Genomic DNA, 19,053 nt, shown 5'->3' with positions numbered 1-19,053 from the left:
CATTGGGTCGTCTTTCCTTGTTATTACTTTGCCTTTGTTTTACGCAGCACCTGGTTTCATTTTAAAATCCCAAATAAAATCACCCGGCCAGGCTGGGGGTGGGAAGAGAACAGAAAGAAAGCAAAGAAAAAAAAGAGAGAGGGAGGAAAACCAGGCTGGCGGTGCGGACCGAGGAAAGGAAAAAACTCTGCTTGTTGGGAACACCGGGGAAGAACAGGACGCCGCAGATTAATTCCCTTTGACCAGAATCCTTTGAGCTGCCTGAAAGTACCTGGAGGCCAGGTCCTCTTCTACTATTTCCTTACGTTAGGCCACAGTACTGATAGTACTTTCCTCACGGGTCATGTGACCCTTCTCAAGCCCCTCCATTTTCCAGTCTCCTCAATAAACGGAGTAATCTTTAATAAACCCTAAGGAACTTTGTAGATACAGCGCACTATGATTGCTTAACTCAGCCTGTCTCCTTGATCTTGTACTATAAACCCTAACTCATTGTGTGAGGCAGTATTTTTCCATAAGCTAACATTTTTTTTCCTATGGGGATAGGGGCAGTCAGGGACAGGCGTAGAAGGAGGCAGACTCAGCCCTACCAATGTGGCTGGCCACACTGAGTTTCTGTGGCCAGGTTATTTCTGAAAATTCGTCTGTAAAGCTGTTGACATTGATTTTTAGAATCGAAACAGAATTCTAACAAACTGGCTTGCATGCGGCAAAAAACGAGAAAGCTTTGCCATGGATAAATGTATTCCTAGGAGTGGCGACGTGCAGTCACTAGGGCATGGTCCTTGGGTGCCAGCCTGGGCGCCTACCCAGAGGTCCCTTCGCTCTGCACGTGCAGGGCAGACAGGGGGAGGCTCCTGAGCGGCCCTGGGCAGCATTTTCAATGCACAGTTCTGGAGAGCTTAATGGAAACCACATGAAGGGTTCCCGGGAAGCAGACCAGATGGCTTCCAGCGAATGTATTTAGCCCAACCTGGGGCTAAAGGAAAAAATAATAATAATAATGGCTGGGTCGTGTGGGGCGCGGCTAGGGGTTAGGGTGCGACTTTGTGTTTTCTGTGCAGCAGGAGCCATGAGTCGGGGGACAGGCTGGATCAGGAGAGCCGAAGCGCCGGTTGGCAGAGGAGGGGGCTGCCAGCAGGGCCTGTTCCGTGGCCTTGTTCCTTCCGCGCCAGGTCCCGCCCAGCACTGTGCTGCGGGGCGATCGGAGGGCTGCGTGGGGTCCCCGCGGGGACAGCGCAGCGGGGCCAGGGAGGCGCAGGCCGTGGGCGGGGCCGGAGGCCCGTGGGCGGGGCCGGAGGCCCGTGGGCGGGGCCGGAGGCCCGTGGGCGGGACCGAAGGTTCGTGGGTGGGGTCGAAGGCTCGTGGGCGGGGCCGAAGGCGGGGCGGGCGGCCCAGCCATATTTCTTTGCCTGGAGGGAAACCTGGCCGAGGGCCTTCTCTTCTGAGTGACAGCCATCATTTGCGAGGTTCCTACAGCAGAATGTGAGTCTGGGCACTTACGTTAAAGGAACATTTACTCATGATTATGACAACTCCCCTCCACATCAGTACACACACACACACACACACACACACACACACACACACACACACACACACACGAGAAAAAGAACGAGAGAGGAAACCCAGGGAAGTTTCTAGCACGGTCTTCCCTAGGTGCACACCCAACCAAGGCCTCCTCCAACCTCCTGTCTTAACCAGTTAACGGTTAACGCAGAAACTAGGGCCGCAGCTCTGGGACTTCCTTCAGTTCAAGATGCGCAGTGAGCCTTCTCAGTAATCGGAGGAGTTTCGATCCCCCTCTGAGTCCTCCGAGGAGCCAAACTTGCTTTCATAATCCCATTGTCGCCCAAGCTGGAGGGGAAAAAAATGGTCCGATTGTCAACACTCGCTCATCCTCAAAAGTCACTGTTCCCACAAAATTGGAAATTAAATTGCTTCTTTCAAACCAGACATCATTCACGATCAGGGGCTGGGATTGCTTCTGCATTTTCTTCCATCTTAAAAAAACAAAACAAAAAAAACCTTTCTGGCCGCGCGGTGGTGGAGCACGCCTTTAATCCCAGCACTCGGGAGGCAGAGGCAGGCGGATCTCTGTGAGTTCGAGGCCAGCCTGTTCTACAAAGCGAGTTCCAGGAAAGACGCAAAGCTACACAGAGAAACCCTGTCTCGGAAAACCAAAAAAAAGAAAGAAAGAAAGAAAGAAAGAAAGAAAGAAAGAAAGAAAGAAAGAAAGAAAGAAAGAAAGAAAGAAAGAAAGAAAGAAAGAAAGAAAGAAAGACAAACCCTTTCTGTTTCGTCTATTGTGTCTCAGTTCACGAAGGACATCAATGAGCAGGACAAATTTGAAAGGAAAGAACCCTCAGGCTCACTAATGACCTACTGATTAGAATCCCTCTTTCCTGCTCACCCCTTCTCTACTTCCAGCCACCTCCTTAGTCACAATCCTGGGTGTGAATTGTCTGCTTTTCAGTCCTACATCATGATCTTCAAGTTAGGTCCCAAGAATATAAATAATTCGAGGACAGTTACCAAAGATGCTAGTCACCAAGCAAATATTTTTTAAAAAGTAAGAGTACTGGTGACCTGGCAGCTCGAGCTTCTTCCCCCAAAACATCAGTGCCTGTTTACAAATATTTTAAATTTGGGGGCTGGAGAGATGGCTCAGAGGTTAAGAGCACGGACTGCTCTTCCAGAGGACCTGAGTTCTAGTCTCAGCACCCTTGATGGCTCACATGCATCTGTAACCACAGTTCCAGGAGATTGGAGCTGCCTTCCAGCCTCTGAGGGCATCAGGCACACATGTAGTGTACAGACATACATGCAAGCAAAACACTCATACACGTAAAAAAAAAAAAAAAAAAAACAAAAACAGAATAATTAAAATTTTATTTTAAAGTTGAAATAGTTTGGTCAGGATTCTAGGCTCAACATTTCTCAGATAAGTCCCCCATATTTATTGCATATGACAAGGGGAGAGGGGGAGGAAGGGAGGAAGAGGAGGGAGGAAGAGGGAGAGAAGGGGAGAGAGAGAGAACGATTTTGTACTGTTAGTACATCACAAAAATGTATGAAAATGTATTTAGAGGAGGGGTCAGGAAAGTGCCTGACAGGACCAGTGTCCCTCAGCACAACTGTGACAGTGATTGGCCTCAAGCAGCTCCACGCAGCAGGAGGGAATTGTTTAATAGTAGTTAATCATTCCCTCAGACAACTCCCAGGAGGAAGCTGAGCAGCTTTCAAGAAATCACCCCTTCCGAGAACTGAGGCCCAGCCCTCCAGAGAAGCAGGCCTTGACCGAGCTCATGAGGAACTTTCAATAGACAGCTTTGGGCCCTGCGTGTGTCTCCCGGCAACAGCGTGCCTCACAGTGTCCACACAGTCCCTAGATCCACAGTGTCCACACAGTCCCTAGATCCACAGTGTCCACACAGTCCCTACATCCACAGTGTCCACACAGTCCCTAGATCTACAGTGTCCACACAGTCCCTAGATCCACAGTGTCCACACAGTCCCTAGATCCACAGTGTCCACACAGTCCCTAGATCACAGTGTCCACACAGTCCTACATCCACACGTGTCCACCACACGTCCCTAGATCCACAGTGTCCACACAGTCCCTAGATCCACAGTGTCCACACAGTCCCTAGATCCACAGTGTCCACACAGTCCCTAGATCCACAGTGTCCACACAGTCCCTAGATCCACAGTGTCCACACAGTCCCTAGATCCACAGGGTCCACACAGTCCCTAGATCCAAAGCAGAAGTTTTATTCCTGAAGGCTGCCATGAAAACAGGTGTAGCTGTTGGCCCAAGGTTGGGCCAACCTTGTCCTGTTAATTTTCCGGGTTCCCTTAGTGGCCCAGACCAGCCTTTTCAAAGTGACATGTGTTGGTATTCGTGTGACAATCTTATATGCTACTTTAATAACATTTAAAAAATGTTTAGTGGTCAAGTTATTCTTTCTCCCTAACAAACATAGCTAGCATACCAAACACATGACATCACAAATATAATTACTTAGCACAAAGCTGAGTTGTGTAAATTCAACTTGAAGGAGGTTTATAATAAAAACTGGGGGATAGCTAAAATTATTGTTTCATTTTATAGTAAATGAAGTCAGTAGGGCACACAGACAAAAAAGTTTTTCTTTGCTTTTTAACCTATTCTTCAGGAATCCCTGCCAGAGAATTGTGTGCATGAGTGTGAGCGTGTGTGCGTGTGTGTGGGGTGTATAAATATGTGTGTTTGTGTGTGTGCATGTGTGTGTTCATGTGTCTATGCATGTCTCTGTGTGTCCATGTATGTGTGTTCATGTGTTCATGTGTGTATGTGCCTATGTGTGTGTTGGTGTGTATTCGTGCCTGTGTGTATGTGTTTGTTGTGTGTGCATATGTGTATTCATGTATTGTGTGGTATGTGTATATAAGTGTTACTGTATGTACATATGTTCGTGTGTTTGTGTGTTCATGTGTGTGTGTGTGTGTGTGCCTGTGTGTGTGTAATGTGTATGATATGCATGCATGTGCTTGTGTACATCAGAAAACAACTTCAGTTCCTGATCCTCAGATGCCATCTACCTTGTTTCTTGAGATAGGTCTCTCATTGGCCTGCTGTTTGCCCAGTGGCTCCATCCACCTGCCTCAGCACAAGGAATTCAAAAGCCCATGGTGCCACACCCAGCTTTGGGGTGAGTTCTGGGGTTAAATGAAGATCGCTGTGCTTCTAGTCAAGCTGAGCCGTCGCCACCCCGGTTTAAAAGCACTGGGGTTTGAGAGGGTCTGCACGGTCCGGTCCGTCACAGCCTGGTCGGGGGAGGCCAGGAGAGCGGAGAGACAGGGCACACTCAGCAGGCAGGGTGGGTCCCCAGCAGGGCAGGGCAAGCTGCGATCTCACCACCCTGCAGCTCCTACCCCTAAAGCCTCTCTCAAGCCTGCTTCCTGCACATCTGACAGGAGCGCGCAGGAATTGTTTGGAGCCTGTCTGACCGCACAGCCCACCTCTCAGAGAGTATGCAGGAAGGCTGTGTACGTGCCAACGCTAAGCACCCCGCCCCCACTGCACGCCGCGCCCCACTGCACTCTGCACCCCCACTGCATCCCGCACCTCTACACTGCACCCCGCACCCCCACTGCACGCCGCGCCCCACTGCACTCTGCACCCCCACTGCACCCCGCACCTCTCCACTGCACCCCGCACCTCTCCACTGCACCCCGCACCTCTACACTGCACCCCTCACCTCTACACTGAACCCTGCACCCCCACTGCACCCCGCACCTCTACACTGCACCCTCACCTCTACACTGAACCCTGCACCCACACTGCACCCCACACCCACTACTGCACCCCACACTCACACTGCACCCCGCACCTCTACACTGCACCCCGCACCTCTACACTGCACCCCGCACCTCCCACTGCACCCCACACCTCTCCACTGCACCCCACACCTCTACACTGCACCCCGCACCTCCACTGCACCCCGCACCACACTGCACCCCGCACCCCCACTGCACCCCGCACCACACTGCACCCCGCACCACACTGCACCCCGCACCACACTGCACCCCACACCACACTGCACCCCGCACCTCACACTGCACCCCACACCACACTGCACCCCGCACCTCCACTGCACCCCACACCACACTGCACCCCGCACCACACTGCACCCCACCCCACACTGCACCCCACACCACACTGCACCCCGCACCTCTCACTGCACCCCGCACCTCTACACTGCACCCCGCACCTCTACACTGCACCCCACACCTCCACTGCACCCCGCACCTCTACACTGCACCCCACACCACACTGCACCCCGCACCTCTCCACTGCACCCCGCACCTCTACACTGCACCCCGCACCTCCACTGCACCCCGCACCTCTACACTGCACCCCACACCTCTCCACTGCACCCCGCACCACACTGCACCCCACACCACACTGCACCCCACACCACACTGCACCCCGCACCACACTGCACCCCACACCACACTGCACCCCGCACCTCCACTGCACCCCACACCACACTGCACCCCGCACACCACACTGCACCCCGCACCCCACTGCACCCCACACCACACTGCACCCCGCACCACACTGCACCCCACACCACACTGCACCCCGCACCTCCACTGCACCCCGCACCCACACTGCACCCCACACCACACTGCACCCCACACCACACTGCACCCCACACCACACTGCACCCCACACCTCTCCACTGCACCCCACACCACACTGCACCCCGCACCACACTGCACCCCGCACCTCTCCACTGCACCCCACACCACACTGCACCCCGCACCACACTGCACCCCACACCACACTGCACCCCACACCACACTGCACCCCACACCACACTGCACCCCGCACCACACTGCACCCCGCACCTCTCCACTGCACCCCACACCACACTGCACCCCGCACCACACTGCACCCCCCCCCCCCCCCCCCCCCCCCGCACCACACTGCACCCCCCCCCACCCCCCCACCACACTGCACCCCGCACCACACTGCACCCCGCACCACACTGCACCCCGCACCACACTGCTGCGCTCTGCAGACATGCCCAGGGCCCCGGGGCGAAGGTCGGGTAAAGGTTCTTACATTTTTCAGGAGCTTCTCCCCTCTAGTCCTGTAGTTCATGAGGAGATCAAAGCCTGGCTTCTTGGGTTTCGCACCTGGAGAGAAGACACGTTCAGGGCCAAAGTGCTTTAGGTAGAGCGAAGCCTACCACGGGAAAGGGAGGACTCTGACTGCTGTTCTGTTCCCTACTGAGGGCTGAACCCACAGTCTTGCACACGCTAGCAAATCACTGCGCTACACCCTCAGCGCTTCTCGCTGCTTGCTTTCTAGTTTTGGTGGTGGTTGTTGTTTATTCTCTTGAGGCAGGGTTTCACGTAACTTAGTTGGCCCTGCACTCCTGTCTTGATCTTCTGTCTCAGCCTCCTAAGTACTAGGATTACGAGCGTTAGCCATCATATCATGCCCAACTCTCCGCCCCACCTCCATTCCTACCCCAGCCGCATCCCTTAGACAGGGTCTTACTGCATGTGGCTGGCCTGGAACTCAGCACCTACGCCTGTGTGTGAGCCTTGAGCTCACAGAACTGGGCCCACGTCTACCTCCTGAGTGCTGAGATTATAGGTGAGCACGACACTCAGGCTCCTTTTGCTTTTCATTTTGAGACAGCATCTCAAAAAACTCCCCAGCCACACCTCACATTGCAATCCTCCTGCCTCAGCCTCCTGAGAAACTAGGATTACGTGCTATGCTACAAGGCTTGGCTTGAAATTTGCTGACATTCTGAAGCACTTTTTAAAACAATAATCCCAGACCCTCACTCACAGTCTCCCCAACCTCAGCAGCAACTCCCCACGATGCTTGTTCTCAGAGCAGCTGAAAGTCAGATGTCTGCTGAATGTCCCCCGGTCACATCTGACCCTACTTTCTTTGCTGTTAGGTCTCATAAAATGAAGTGGCGGGGTCAGCGGGGCAGAGACAGTAGTGTGGCGGGCTTTATTAAGTGGCCTCTGACCCTGAAGTCACAGAAACTGCAGACAAAGACCACAGCAGATAGGAATGGCAGCTTACTGGGCACAGGGCGGGGCTGGGAGGACTTACGTAAAACTCTGTAATCTGGAAATGTTAGATAAGGAGCTTCATACCCCCAAATCTGGTGTGCCTGGAGAACAGAGAGTTGGGAATTAATACCAACCAAGGCAGACGTGGGCTACATGCCTGAGATCCCAGAACTGGAAAGGCTGAGACAGGACCATACTGAGATTGAAGTCAGCCTGGGTCACATAGCAAGACTGTGCCTCCAAACCCCAAATAACGAACACCAGAGCCCAGAACTGGCTGAGAAGATGGCTCTGTAGGTGAGGAGCTCTAAGCTCAGCACCCACAGTAAAACTGCAAAAACCAAACACCAGGGAGGTGCTGGCTCACCACAGTGCTGGGGATGGGGCGGAGTGAGGACCAGAGGACCAGGTGAACGGACGGCCGCTCTAGGGCTCACTAGCCAGCCAGTCTAGCCAATCAGTCAGCTCCAAGTTTGCTGAGCAACAATAAAGTGGAGAAGGACAGAGAAAGGTGCCTCATGTCAATCTCCGGCCTCTACATCACATGTCCACCTGTACATACACATGTTCCATACACACATGTGCACAACAGCAACAAACCACTTTTACAATAATAAACATCTAACAAAATCCCCATCCTTATTCAAATGGCATTTTGATACTACTGACAAAAGCCACTATAACCGGGAAATGAAAAGACAAAACCGGATATAGTACTTGCAAATGAGGGTGGGCAAAAGAGTCTAGTCCTAATATGTAAAGAGTTTATTTTTTTAAAAAAAATCACTAAAGACAAAAACAAAAAACCAACTATCCCAACAGAAACATGGGCAAAGAAGATACACAGTCACATTTCATTATTCATGGATTCCATATTTGTGAATTCACCTACTTGCTAAAATCTGTGTGTAATCTGAGGTTAATGCAGCACTTTTGAGGTCATTGAGAAGCATGTACAGAGTGGGAAAATGGAATTCCCTGTCATGTGCGTCCAGGCCGAGGTCAAGCACAGGCAGCCTTGGCCGTGCTGGCACAGGTAATTAAGTGTCCTTTTCACAGTCTCTTTTTTATGTTTCCTCGTTAAGGATTTTGCTGTTTAAAATGGTCCTGACCATCCTTCTAAAGTACGGTGTAGGGTCCATAAGCAAAAGAAGGCTGTGGCATGCCTCTCAAGGAAAAGAACTGCTCTAATTAAGCTTCATGTTAGTGCCATTGGCTCAAGTTCAAGGCTAATAGACATATATTAGAGAGTTTTTGAACAGGAACATTCACATAAAAATTACTGTGCTGATTTTTTATTTGCAAGTGTTTTATAATAAAGTTTATTTTAAGAATACATAAAAACAAAGTTATATGTTGATAAATTGAGGAAAATGTTGTGACTAGAGACTGACAAAACCCAAACTATATATCTCCCATGGGAGCAATGGATTGCTGTAATGTACTGTTTGGTCCCACTTTAGAAAGTGTGACTTCTGCAGAAAGGAGAATCAGCTACTGTTAATAAAAACACCCATGCAACTAATAAACATGAGGGAAGATACTTAATCTATCTAAGAAAAGTAAAGAAAATGCAACTATATTCATCTATCAAATTGGGAAGCATTAAGGTTATAATTATCTTCATTAACCTTTTGAGGAAAAAACCACTCTCACTGTGCAGCACAGGCTGATCTTGAACTTGTGACCTTCCTGATGTGGGCTCTCTTAAGTGCTGGGATCAAAGCATGTGCCCCTAGGCCTGGATTAAACCAGGTGTGAGAATATAGGAAAGTGCCTAGGCTAATACAGGGAGGCAATTTAACTGTGAATAATACAAGCTTACTTTCCAACTCAAGAATTTAACTTCTGGGAATGCACTAAGATGAGTTTGCCATTGCATAAGTATGTTTATGATAACTCTTATTTATCATAACACTGTTTATAATAATTATAAATAAAAAAACCCTAAGTGTCTAGCAAATAAAAACAAAAAGGAAAAAAGAAAAAGCTAGAAAAAGAAAAAATGCTAGATGCTTGCAGATACAGAACATTTTTTTATTGTGATGTATCCCATCAGAAGGATGTATGTGTGCATTAGCTATGATAACAAATGATTATGATTGTTAACAAGGAAAGGTATACATAAAAATATTGGTCTATAGAAGCAGATCACAGAGGAAAAGGTCCAGTATGATCCGGTCAACTCACTGGACACAGGTGGATGTGCAGACATATGATGACATACAAGCACACTGATGTTGTAAGAAGTGTGACTAAAAGTAAATTATTATCCCAGAGGAAGAGAAAGAACTTCTCATGTTTTTTTTCTTTTGAAACACAGTGACTTGAACCCAGGGCCTTCTGGGGTACCAAGCAATTGCTTTCCCACTGACCTCCATATTTGTTTCTCACTGTTCTTTCTATTTCTAATCTCTTCACTGTTTGGGAGTTTACAGTTAGAGACTTAGAAGCTTACATGTGATTATTGCCATGCATGGAGAAGAGACCACCACATGGGGAATGTGACAACCTCAGCCTGGCCAGTTGTTTACAATTGGTAACCTTGGTTACTCATGGATCCATGGATTTTTTTTTTTTTTCCTCTAACAGGAAGCTACACACATAATACCTCAGAAAGAACTGTTTGATGAATGAATACTCGTTTTTAGAACTCACCCCCTTCGAGTTTATTTTTTTATGACTAATGTGCATATTTCAGTCCTTTCCACGCACTCTGAAAAGGGCCTCAGGAAGAGTCAGAACATACCACTCTGTGCTTGACGTTGAGCGGAGTGTGCCCAGAGGGTCTTGCTCCATCAGAGAGTCCTCCTGCGTGCAGATGAAGAGGGGAGTCAAGATGGAACTTCTTACACTCACAAGTTACACAACTACTCCCACACTGCACAAGCCACCTTTGATTCCCATTTACCCTTGACCGCAGAACAGTTAGAGGAAAAACCGTGGCTGACACTTCAATTTGTAGTAAACCTTCAGGAGCTTTAGGGGAGGGACAAGCATTTTAATGTCTGGAACATTCTTCTGTGATCACTCTTAGACTCAGAGGGAACTGAGGCCGTGGAGAAATCTCAAGGCTGCACTTGCCCTGAACCTCCTGAGATGTTCAGGAGTATCTTATGGCTTTCACACGCTACTCTGACCCACTTTTCATTGTATATTTGAGCAGGTTTTCAGCAAGCTTTACTGAGTTACACAGCATCGCCGTAATCCATGTCTTGTTTTTGTCAGACTTTGTGGAGGAGAACAGTGAGAGCTCATCTTCAGGAATATGCTTGGCTAGTCGTTTTTCCTTGCAAGTTCACACTTGACAAAATAGTGCAGCTTGACCTCCGCTTTTTAATTAAGGATGTTTACCGTTACCCTAATTTATTAGCCTCCGTCCCCCACTGCTTCCTAGGTGTAGAACAAGAACCAAGTGGGAAGTTTTCATTGACGAGACTATCTCAATAACTGCCAACAATCTGTACCTTCAGAAACTGGGCCCTTAACTACTGCGCTAACACTGAGCACCACACACACTTGGTTTTAACAGCGGATTGTCAAGGCTGGTAAGGCCCTGCCGAGGCTATATCGGAGATGCCCCAGTTTGGAAGGATCCTTCCCAGTCATCCCTCCTAATCATTTAGTCCACCTGCTGGCTTCTGTGGACTGACTGCCCGCAATGTTTGTGACTCAGTGATGTTCGTGACTGAGCAATGTTTGTGACGACTCAGCAGGTGGGCCATCCTTCTCCTACCTGATTTCCTTGGAACTTTAAGCTCCTTCAAATGAAGGCTCACCAGCACAAAATGATGATGTGAGATGATGACAGAGTGCTGTCTGTCATTTTTGTATTGTATAGAGCATTGTATAGTGTATACACCCAGAGGAGGGCAATTTAAATGGAGCATCAACAATGGATTAACACAACCTGTCGTCCACCTGTGAGGCCCCAAGATGGCTGCCATTAGGGTGTTAAAGTCTGTCTGGAGATTTTTTTCTGAAGACCAGGGCTGTCACTGGGTTTTTCAAAGTGTCTAAAAACCACTAGGCATCACTGTTTTAGACAGTCGTTAGCCATTGGGACAGATAGCAGATTTCTAAGAATTTAGTAGTCTGTGTATGAGATACACATTGCTCTATGATTGGTTAAGTTGGGGGTATGATAGTATCGTGGTTATACATGAAAGTATTCTGACCTTTGGAGGACTCATGCGTGCAAACATATACTTTAATTTACTCCCAATAGTCCAACAAAGAACCACACACATGTATCAGCAAATAGACATTCAGGCTGGTGAGATGGTTCAGCTGGCCAAGGTGCTTTCTGATCAGCCCGAAGCCCGAGCTGGATCCCAAGACCCACATAGCAGGAGAGAATGAACTCCTGAAAGCTCTCCTCTGACCGTGCCATATGTGCCATATTGCATGCTCTTTCCAGTAAATAAGATGTAATGAAAAGTAAAATGCGTTTTAGAAATTCTGATAAGGCAAAATGTAAACAGTTGTAAAGTCCGTGAAAGAATTCTGGAACTGGTTGTCATATTCTTTTAACTTTTCCATTGTAAGTAAAATGTTCACTTATCTGCCTGAATTCCAAGAGAGCTACTGCCATATTCAAAGGTGGCTGACATCAAGAAAGTTTAGGAAAGCCAGGCGTGAACATTCCCCAAACATGTGTGAACTGTAATGAAAGACGGATCCAAGAACTGCTTCATCTTTTCCTTTCTTCAGCCATGTAGCTCCAGCCCTGTTGGGGGCAGACCCCTGGTCTACCCACATAGCCTACCCAAGTCACTGTGTGTCCACAAGAGAGTGCCAGCTTCACACTCACAGGCAAAATCAACTGCAGCCCCCTCAGCCCGTGTCATGGCAGGAAAGTGCACACTGTCACACATGGCATCTTGTGACCTTCTTAACAACAGGCTTGTCTGCGAAGGTTCCCTGTGTCCAGGCTCTGTGAGGAACTGGGAACTGTAGCCTTACACCTGAATATTTTCCGGCAAACACATTTAACTATTTATTAGTCAGTTTCCTAATTTAAATCAGGGAAATAAAAACAGCTAACAGAATCCCCAACACCTGGAAGGAACCCTGTTGTCCCTGAGTCAGGAGGGCCATCCTGGGATTCTTCGGGGCCTGCTGGAAAGGTCTGCCATCATCGGCACAGTGGGACCTCAGTTCCAGGCCAAGAGCACACCACTCTGCCCAGATTCATTGGTAGCCAATATTATTTTTTTTTTCTCTTTCTCTGTAGCTTAGAAGAAATATAGGTTTTTCTCACAACAAAGCATGCAAATTAGCCAGAAAACAATGAATTTCTAGTGTTAACACACTCCCTCCTCATCTGCCAGCTCACATCAGCTCACACCCAAAGTCTACGTGGAAGCCATGAGGTGAGTTCAAGTCACTTTGTTCTCTGCCCTGCACACTCTGGGGCCCTGGTGGCTGTCAAGGTCACAGTGTGCTGAGACCTGAGGGTGAGAGCGGTGTTAGGGGAGAGCGCTGTGTGCGCCCTTCCTGCTCAGATCTCACAGAACAGCTTGCCCTTTTAGTGAAGGCAGGCAAGCAAGCATGGCCCCAGAAGTGATGCAGGCCCCGCTGCAAAGCTTTGGGGAACCCTCCCCAGAACAGACTGTGAGGGTTCGTATCAGAAGGGAATGGTGAACTCTGACCCTGCCCAACAGTGGTGCAGGGGAGATGGTTGGAGGAGAAGCAGGCCCACTCCAGGGGATGGACAGTGAGTGAAGAGTGGCTGATGGGCAGGAACAGCACACTGAAGGTTGATGGATGGGGTATTGTGTGCGATTGTGGAGAAGAGGAGCTAGGTCTCTTGTAGGACCGGTGGGCAGGTTTCCTCCTGTGTTGTCTCTGTGTAGAGTTGAGGGTTGTGAAAGCCTTCCTCTTGGCCCATTTCTAGATGTCAGAGCAGAAGGAGGCCTTAGAGAGGGAACCTCTGCGTGAGGGGGACCCTTGTGCCGAAAGCCCCTCTCTTCAGGGAAACCCTAATTCATCTGCTACAACCTTCGTCTTGGTGCCCCAACCTTAGGAGAGAAAGCTTTGGAAATGGTCCAGTAACAGCACACAGGAACAGGTCCCCAAGGCTTAATACAAATAAAAGCAACAGAGCCTGGAACCTGTAGGGTGCCCACCTTAGTAAAAAATGAAAGGAAGTTCTTTTTGTTGTCCCGGGCCCCAGATGCCCTCTCAGAATCAGTATCTACCCTCTCCTTCTCACCGCAGATCACACTGACCATAACTCACTCAAACTATAAATGGGAATGTTTTGCATTTAGGGTTTGCCTGACAAATTAGTTACTTTTCTGTTGCTGTAATAAAAATACTATATCCAAAAGCAACCAAAGAAAGAAAGTTTACTTTGGCTTGAGGTTCCAGAGGGAGAGTCCATAACGAACTGGCTGGGAAAGTATGGCACGCAGGCAGGAAGTTGGCTGGTTACAGTTTTCATATACACAGGAAACTGAACAGCAAATAGCTGCTGTGGGATGTCTTTCTGTATGCTGTGAATATGTGTTGCTCTGATTGGTTGATAAATAAAGCTGTTTGGCCTATGGCAAGGCAGCTTAGAGGCAGGCAGGAAATCCAGGAGAGAGACAGGAAGAAGAAAGGCAGGAGATGTCATCCCACGGTCCAGGGAGCAGCATGTAATGGCACACAGATAAAGTCACAGAACATGTGGTAACACATAGATTAATAGAAATTAGCTGAGTTTAGTTTTAAGAGCTAGCTAGCAAGAAGTTTGAGCCATAGGCCATGACCATACAGTTTGTAATTAATATAAGCCTCTGTGTGTTTATTTTGGTCTGAGTGACTGTAGGAACAGGCCAGACACAGGAAAACTTCCAGCTACATGTAGGAAGTGGAGTGAGTTTGTGAACACTTTGATGTTTTGGTTTTTTGAGAGTTTCTCTGTGTAGCCCTGGCTGTCCTGAAACTCGCTCTGTAGAGCAGGCTGGTCTTGAATTTAGAGATCTGTTGTGGAATATTACTTTAACTATGTAAAGATGTGTTACATTTGTTTATGCTGCATTTGTTTAATGATGTAAAGATGTGTTGTGTTGCCTAACTAAGGTACCCGATTGGTCTAATGAAAAGCTGAATGGCCAATAGCTAGTTAGTAGAGGGATAGGCGGGACTGGTGGACAGAGAGAGGAGGTGGGTAGGAGAAGGAATCTAGGGGGAGTAAGGGAGGAGAGAATGAGGGAGAAAGAAAGGGAAGCACCCTGGGCCTGGCTGCCAGACACAGAGTAGGACATACAGAATGGAAGAAAGGTAAAAAGCCCCGAGACAAAATGTAGATGAAGAGAAACAGATTAAATTAAAGTCAGTGGGACAGGTATAAGCTAAGGCTGAGCACTCATAACTAATAATAAGTCTCTGTGTCATGATTTGGGGGCTGGCAGTCGGAGAAAGCCTGTTACAGAGACCCGCCTGCCTCTGCCTCCTGAGTGCTGGAATTAAAGGCATGTGCCACCACGTCCTGGCCCAACCCACAAGAGCTCTTGCCTAATCCTTAGGCATCTATTAATCCAACTCTCATGGGGGCATCTGTTTTCTTTCTGCATGAGATACTGAAGACTCAAACAAGACAAGTTGTTGTCTGCAGGAAGCTTATGTTTTAGACAGATAAAGACAGACAAACAAACAATACAGAGAAAGCAGAATCCAGATAACTGTGTTCCTGAAAGAACAGCGTGTGAAGGTCCTGGGGCAAAAACTGGCTTGGTGTGCACATATTTAAGTGAAGACAATGTAGCTAGAAGAGAATGAACAAAATGAAGAGGAAATATGAGTTGGCACAGGAGTCATATCCACAATCGGCCCTGCAGGTTTTGGTAAGGAAACAGGACTTAACCCAAGTCTGACAGGAAACAGAAGAGCAATATCATCTCCTTTATATATTAGTATGCCCCTGTGTAGAAAATGGACTGGATAGGTGAGACATGACTTACAAGACACTCTTTCTTACTGCTTTTCTGGGGTTGTTTCCAGTAAGGAGAATGTGTCGTAGAAGAATTAAAATGGGACTCAAGGAGAAGAAGAGGAAGGACGCTACAAATGGGTGTACACATTGTCGAAATCACATGGCACATGACATGCTCTCCCCTTCAAACATGAGTCTTTCTTTTTAAGTTTTAAATTTTCTGTGTATAGGTGTTTGGTCTGCATAGATGTATAACACTTGCAAACCTGGTGCCTAGGACAACTGGAATTGGGCTTCGGATTCCCTGGAACTGGAGTTGCAGACAGTTGTGAGCCACCATGTAGGTTCTGGGACACAACTCCAGGTTTTCAAGAAGGTCAGCGAGTCCTCTTCAATGCTGAGCCATCTCTCCTGTCTGTTATTTGATTTGTGTTGACATTCTCCTAGACATTCTCATCCCTGTAAAGACTGTGCTATAAGAGTAGTCCCAGGTGGCTGCTTCAGACTTGGATTGTGTTCTGTGACGAGGAACTATCTCGAGGACATCTTGTCTATATCATAACCTCTGGATTTTGGTGTGTTCGTACATATAAAACCCTCCCGGTGCAAATTATACCTCCTGAAAGAGCAAGAGTGAGCGAGACAAGTCTACTTTGGATATATGTCCTACCACAGAGTTGTCTGGGATGGACAGAGAGCTAGACAGAAGCTGCTTGATGAGACATAACACAGAATACTCCATATAGCAAAGACTAAGCAGAAAGTGGATTGGTTGTTTCTATACTGGGTTTCAGAAACTTGATTGTTACTGGCTACTGCTCTGTTCATTGAATCTGAAAGCTGCTAAGTATGTGACACCATCTGTTCTGTCCAGGGTGTAACGGTGCAGGTCTGTAATCCCAGGACTCATGAGGTAGGAACAGGAGGATTTTAGTTATAGAGTTTGAGGTCAACTTGGCCTATATAAGACCTTGCAAAGGAGCTGGGAGACAAAGCTGCACATTGTATATTGTTGTATATTGTTATATACAGTTATTGCTGCTCATGCTGTCTCCTCGCGGACCTGTGAAGTAGCCTTCAGACCACAGGTTATCACTGTTTTAACTGGCGCTCTAAAGGGCACAGACAGCCCCGTGAATGGGATGGGACTGTGCTGGGCTCCTCAGATTGGAGGCGCTGCCAGCCTGCCTTCGTATAAACCAGTGCTTCTCAACCTTCCTAATGCTTCGGCCCTTTAGAACAGCTCCTCATGTGGTGGTGCCCCCACAACCATAAAATTATTTTCATTGCTACTTCATAACTGTAATTTTGCTACTGTTATGACTCAATGTAAATATCTGATATGTGACCTCTGTGAAATGGGGATCGTGACCCACAGACTGCTTAACCTCATCTGTGTGAGTTTGGACCTGTTTTTAAGTAGTGTCTTCCAATGGTTTTGTTCTCCAAAGCAAAGGGAATAAAGTGTGGCCTGATTAACACGGTGTAAATGGCTACGTTTCCTATCATCATGCATCAGCAAGCCATGGAGGAATGCTGACCCTCCATCTCAGGTTCTTCTCGTAAAGTCAAGTTTTACTAGGAGGACACCCAATGAAAACATTGGAAACCTTTATCTCTATCAGTTGGCAAACACCCACCAAGCTGCTGAGGGACTTTCTACCACCCAGCTCACCCCATTAGCGCATTACAACCTTAAATAGCTCACCAAATGGACCGAGTGCCAGAATATGTTATGGTGTGCTTCAAATATCACTTGTGATTATATTAATCAGTATTATTAATGCCCCAGAGACTCAGCTCTGAGAGATGGCCATTGTGCTGGACAATATCTCTGTCTCCTCCTCAAAGTCAGACTTGGTGACAGGATGGGCAGCTGTTTTCTTCTCCAGGTGCAGCTGTTGGTAGGATGTAGCTGACCCACAGAGAATCCATGTCTGAGCTCGCTGACCTCACATTGTATGTGAGGAAGGAGAGCTATTCTCAGGCTGGAGGGAAAGCACTGTGTGCTTTCCTTATCCTTCACTCCTCACCTGAAGGTAGAGACAAAGGAATCTAGGGTGCCAAGGGGTAATAGCACCCAAGAGGAAGAAAGCCTGTACCCCAAAAATGCCACATGGGCAGCTAGCCCACAGAGCAACATTTTGGCCTTTATGTGAAGAAAGGTGTTCTTTGGTTGTGTAAAGAAAGAAACTGGAGTTGGGGATTTAATGTCTTGTTATAGCATCTGGTGTTAACTTCAAATGACTAAAACAGCGTGGAGGGGGGGACGACGACTAGAGAATGGTGCTGAGCAGCAGATGATCCCCAGCCTTGGTGTCTCATCTGAGGCCGGCACACCCAGTATTAACACGTTATCAACGAGGGCCAAGCTCTGCTGGAAGGCACATTCTAGGACTAACATGGAAGAGGGGGAGATACCTTAAAGTGACTGTCACTTTTACAAGCACTGTATCTTGAGTTACTTTCTTGTGAGAGGGATCTTACCTTTTTAGACAAGTGGAAGCCATATGGGCCACAATCAAGAACCTGGGAGTAGAAAAGGAAAATGCAAGAAGATGGTAGAATGGGGTTTTTCTGACATTCTCTAGCAAAGCTTGACATAAAAAGTATGGATTCCAACCATAGATGAGAACACCTTTGTGGGAGTCCAGACGCCCAGAGGGAATTTCCGCCACATCATGAAGTGAAAGACAACAGCAGGGGCATGCAAGGCCAGAAAGCACCATTTCACTTGCCCTGTGTCACCGCCAAGGCAGCAGAGCTCAGAGCCAAGGGAGATCTCAGCCTGGTACTTCCTCGCGGAGAAGTAGACGGCAGGGGGTGAGCTCTGGCTCCTCCTCCCATCCAGATACTACCCAAGAGGCTTACCTCCTCCTGACTCTACTCAGAATCCTGGGGTGGTCAGAGTGCTGGGTGCTGAGGGAGATCAGGTCCAAGAAGCAGAGGCAAGAACTCAAACCAGCCAGAGCCTAGAGCTCAGCAAAGAATCTTGGATCCCAGTTCCCACTTGGGGAGGATCCGTCATCTGCAAGTCACTTCACACGTCCTTCAGTATTCCTCATCTTAGGCTCGTCATCGTTCACAGCCAGCAGCTGTCTGCTCCACAGATGCAACATGCACAGAGGGAAGAGGTGCCGGTTTCTACATACATGCTCATTGTGCACATACAAGCACACATGCACACACAAAACACATGCATGCACATATGCACTAACACACCCACACATATGGGTACACCAAACACAAATTCACACATACACACACCACGCACATAGCACACATGCACACAAACATATACACATACATACCACACACACATAAACATGCACACATACCCAGTGCACACACGCACACACACACACTTAACATACACCCAAAACATTCTCTCTTTCTCCTCTCTCTCTCTCTCTCTCTCTCTCTCTCTCTCTCTCTCTCTCTCTCTCACACACACACACACACACACACACACACACACACACACACAGAGAGCTATGTGGAAACCATTGATTAGCATTGCCATGGTAATCATGTCA

At 48.1% G+C, this 19,053-nt stretch overlaps 1 protein-coding gene across 1 annotated transcript in view; it reads right to left on the bottom strand.

The window, feature by feature from the left end:
• Positions 1 to 1,499: 1,499 nt before the first annotated feature.
• C5H4orf51 (chromosome 5 C4orf51 homolog) overlaps positions 1,500 to 19,053 on the bottom strand; it is a 46,176-nt gene continuing 28,622 nt past the window's right edge. Inside the window, exons 3-6 of the mRNA XM_028892913.2 lie at positions 10,343 to 10,404; positions 7,634 to 7,694; positions 6,617 to 6,690; positions 1,500 to 1,857 (exon numbers count right to left, since the gene is read on the bottom strand). Of these exons, the coding sequence (XP_028748746.1) occupies positions 1,777 to 1,857; positions 6,617 to 6,690; positions 7,634 to 7,694; positions 10,343 to 10,404 (278 nt within the window). The 3' untranslated portion in view covers positions 1,500 to 1,776. The remainder of the gene's footprint in view (positions 1,858 to 6,616; positions 6,691 to 7,633; positions 7,695 to 10,342; positions 10,405 to 19,053) is intronic.

This window comes from Peromyscus leucopus, chromosome 5 (genome assembly GCF_004664715.2).
Source record: "Peromyscus leucopus breed LL Stock chromosome 5, UCI_PerLeu_2.1, whole genome shotgun sequence".
Lineage (NCBI taxonomy): Eukaryota > Metazoa > Chordata > Mammalia > Rodentia > Cricetidae > Peromyscus > Peromyscus leucopus.
The sequence above is the reverse complement of the archived record's forward strand: the minus strand, read 5'-3'. Positions and strand labels throughout refer to the sequence as shown.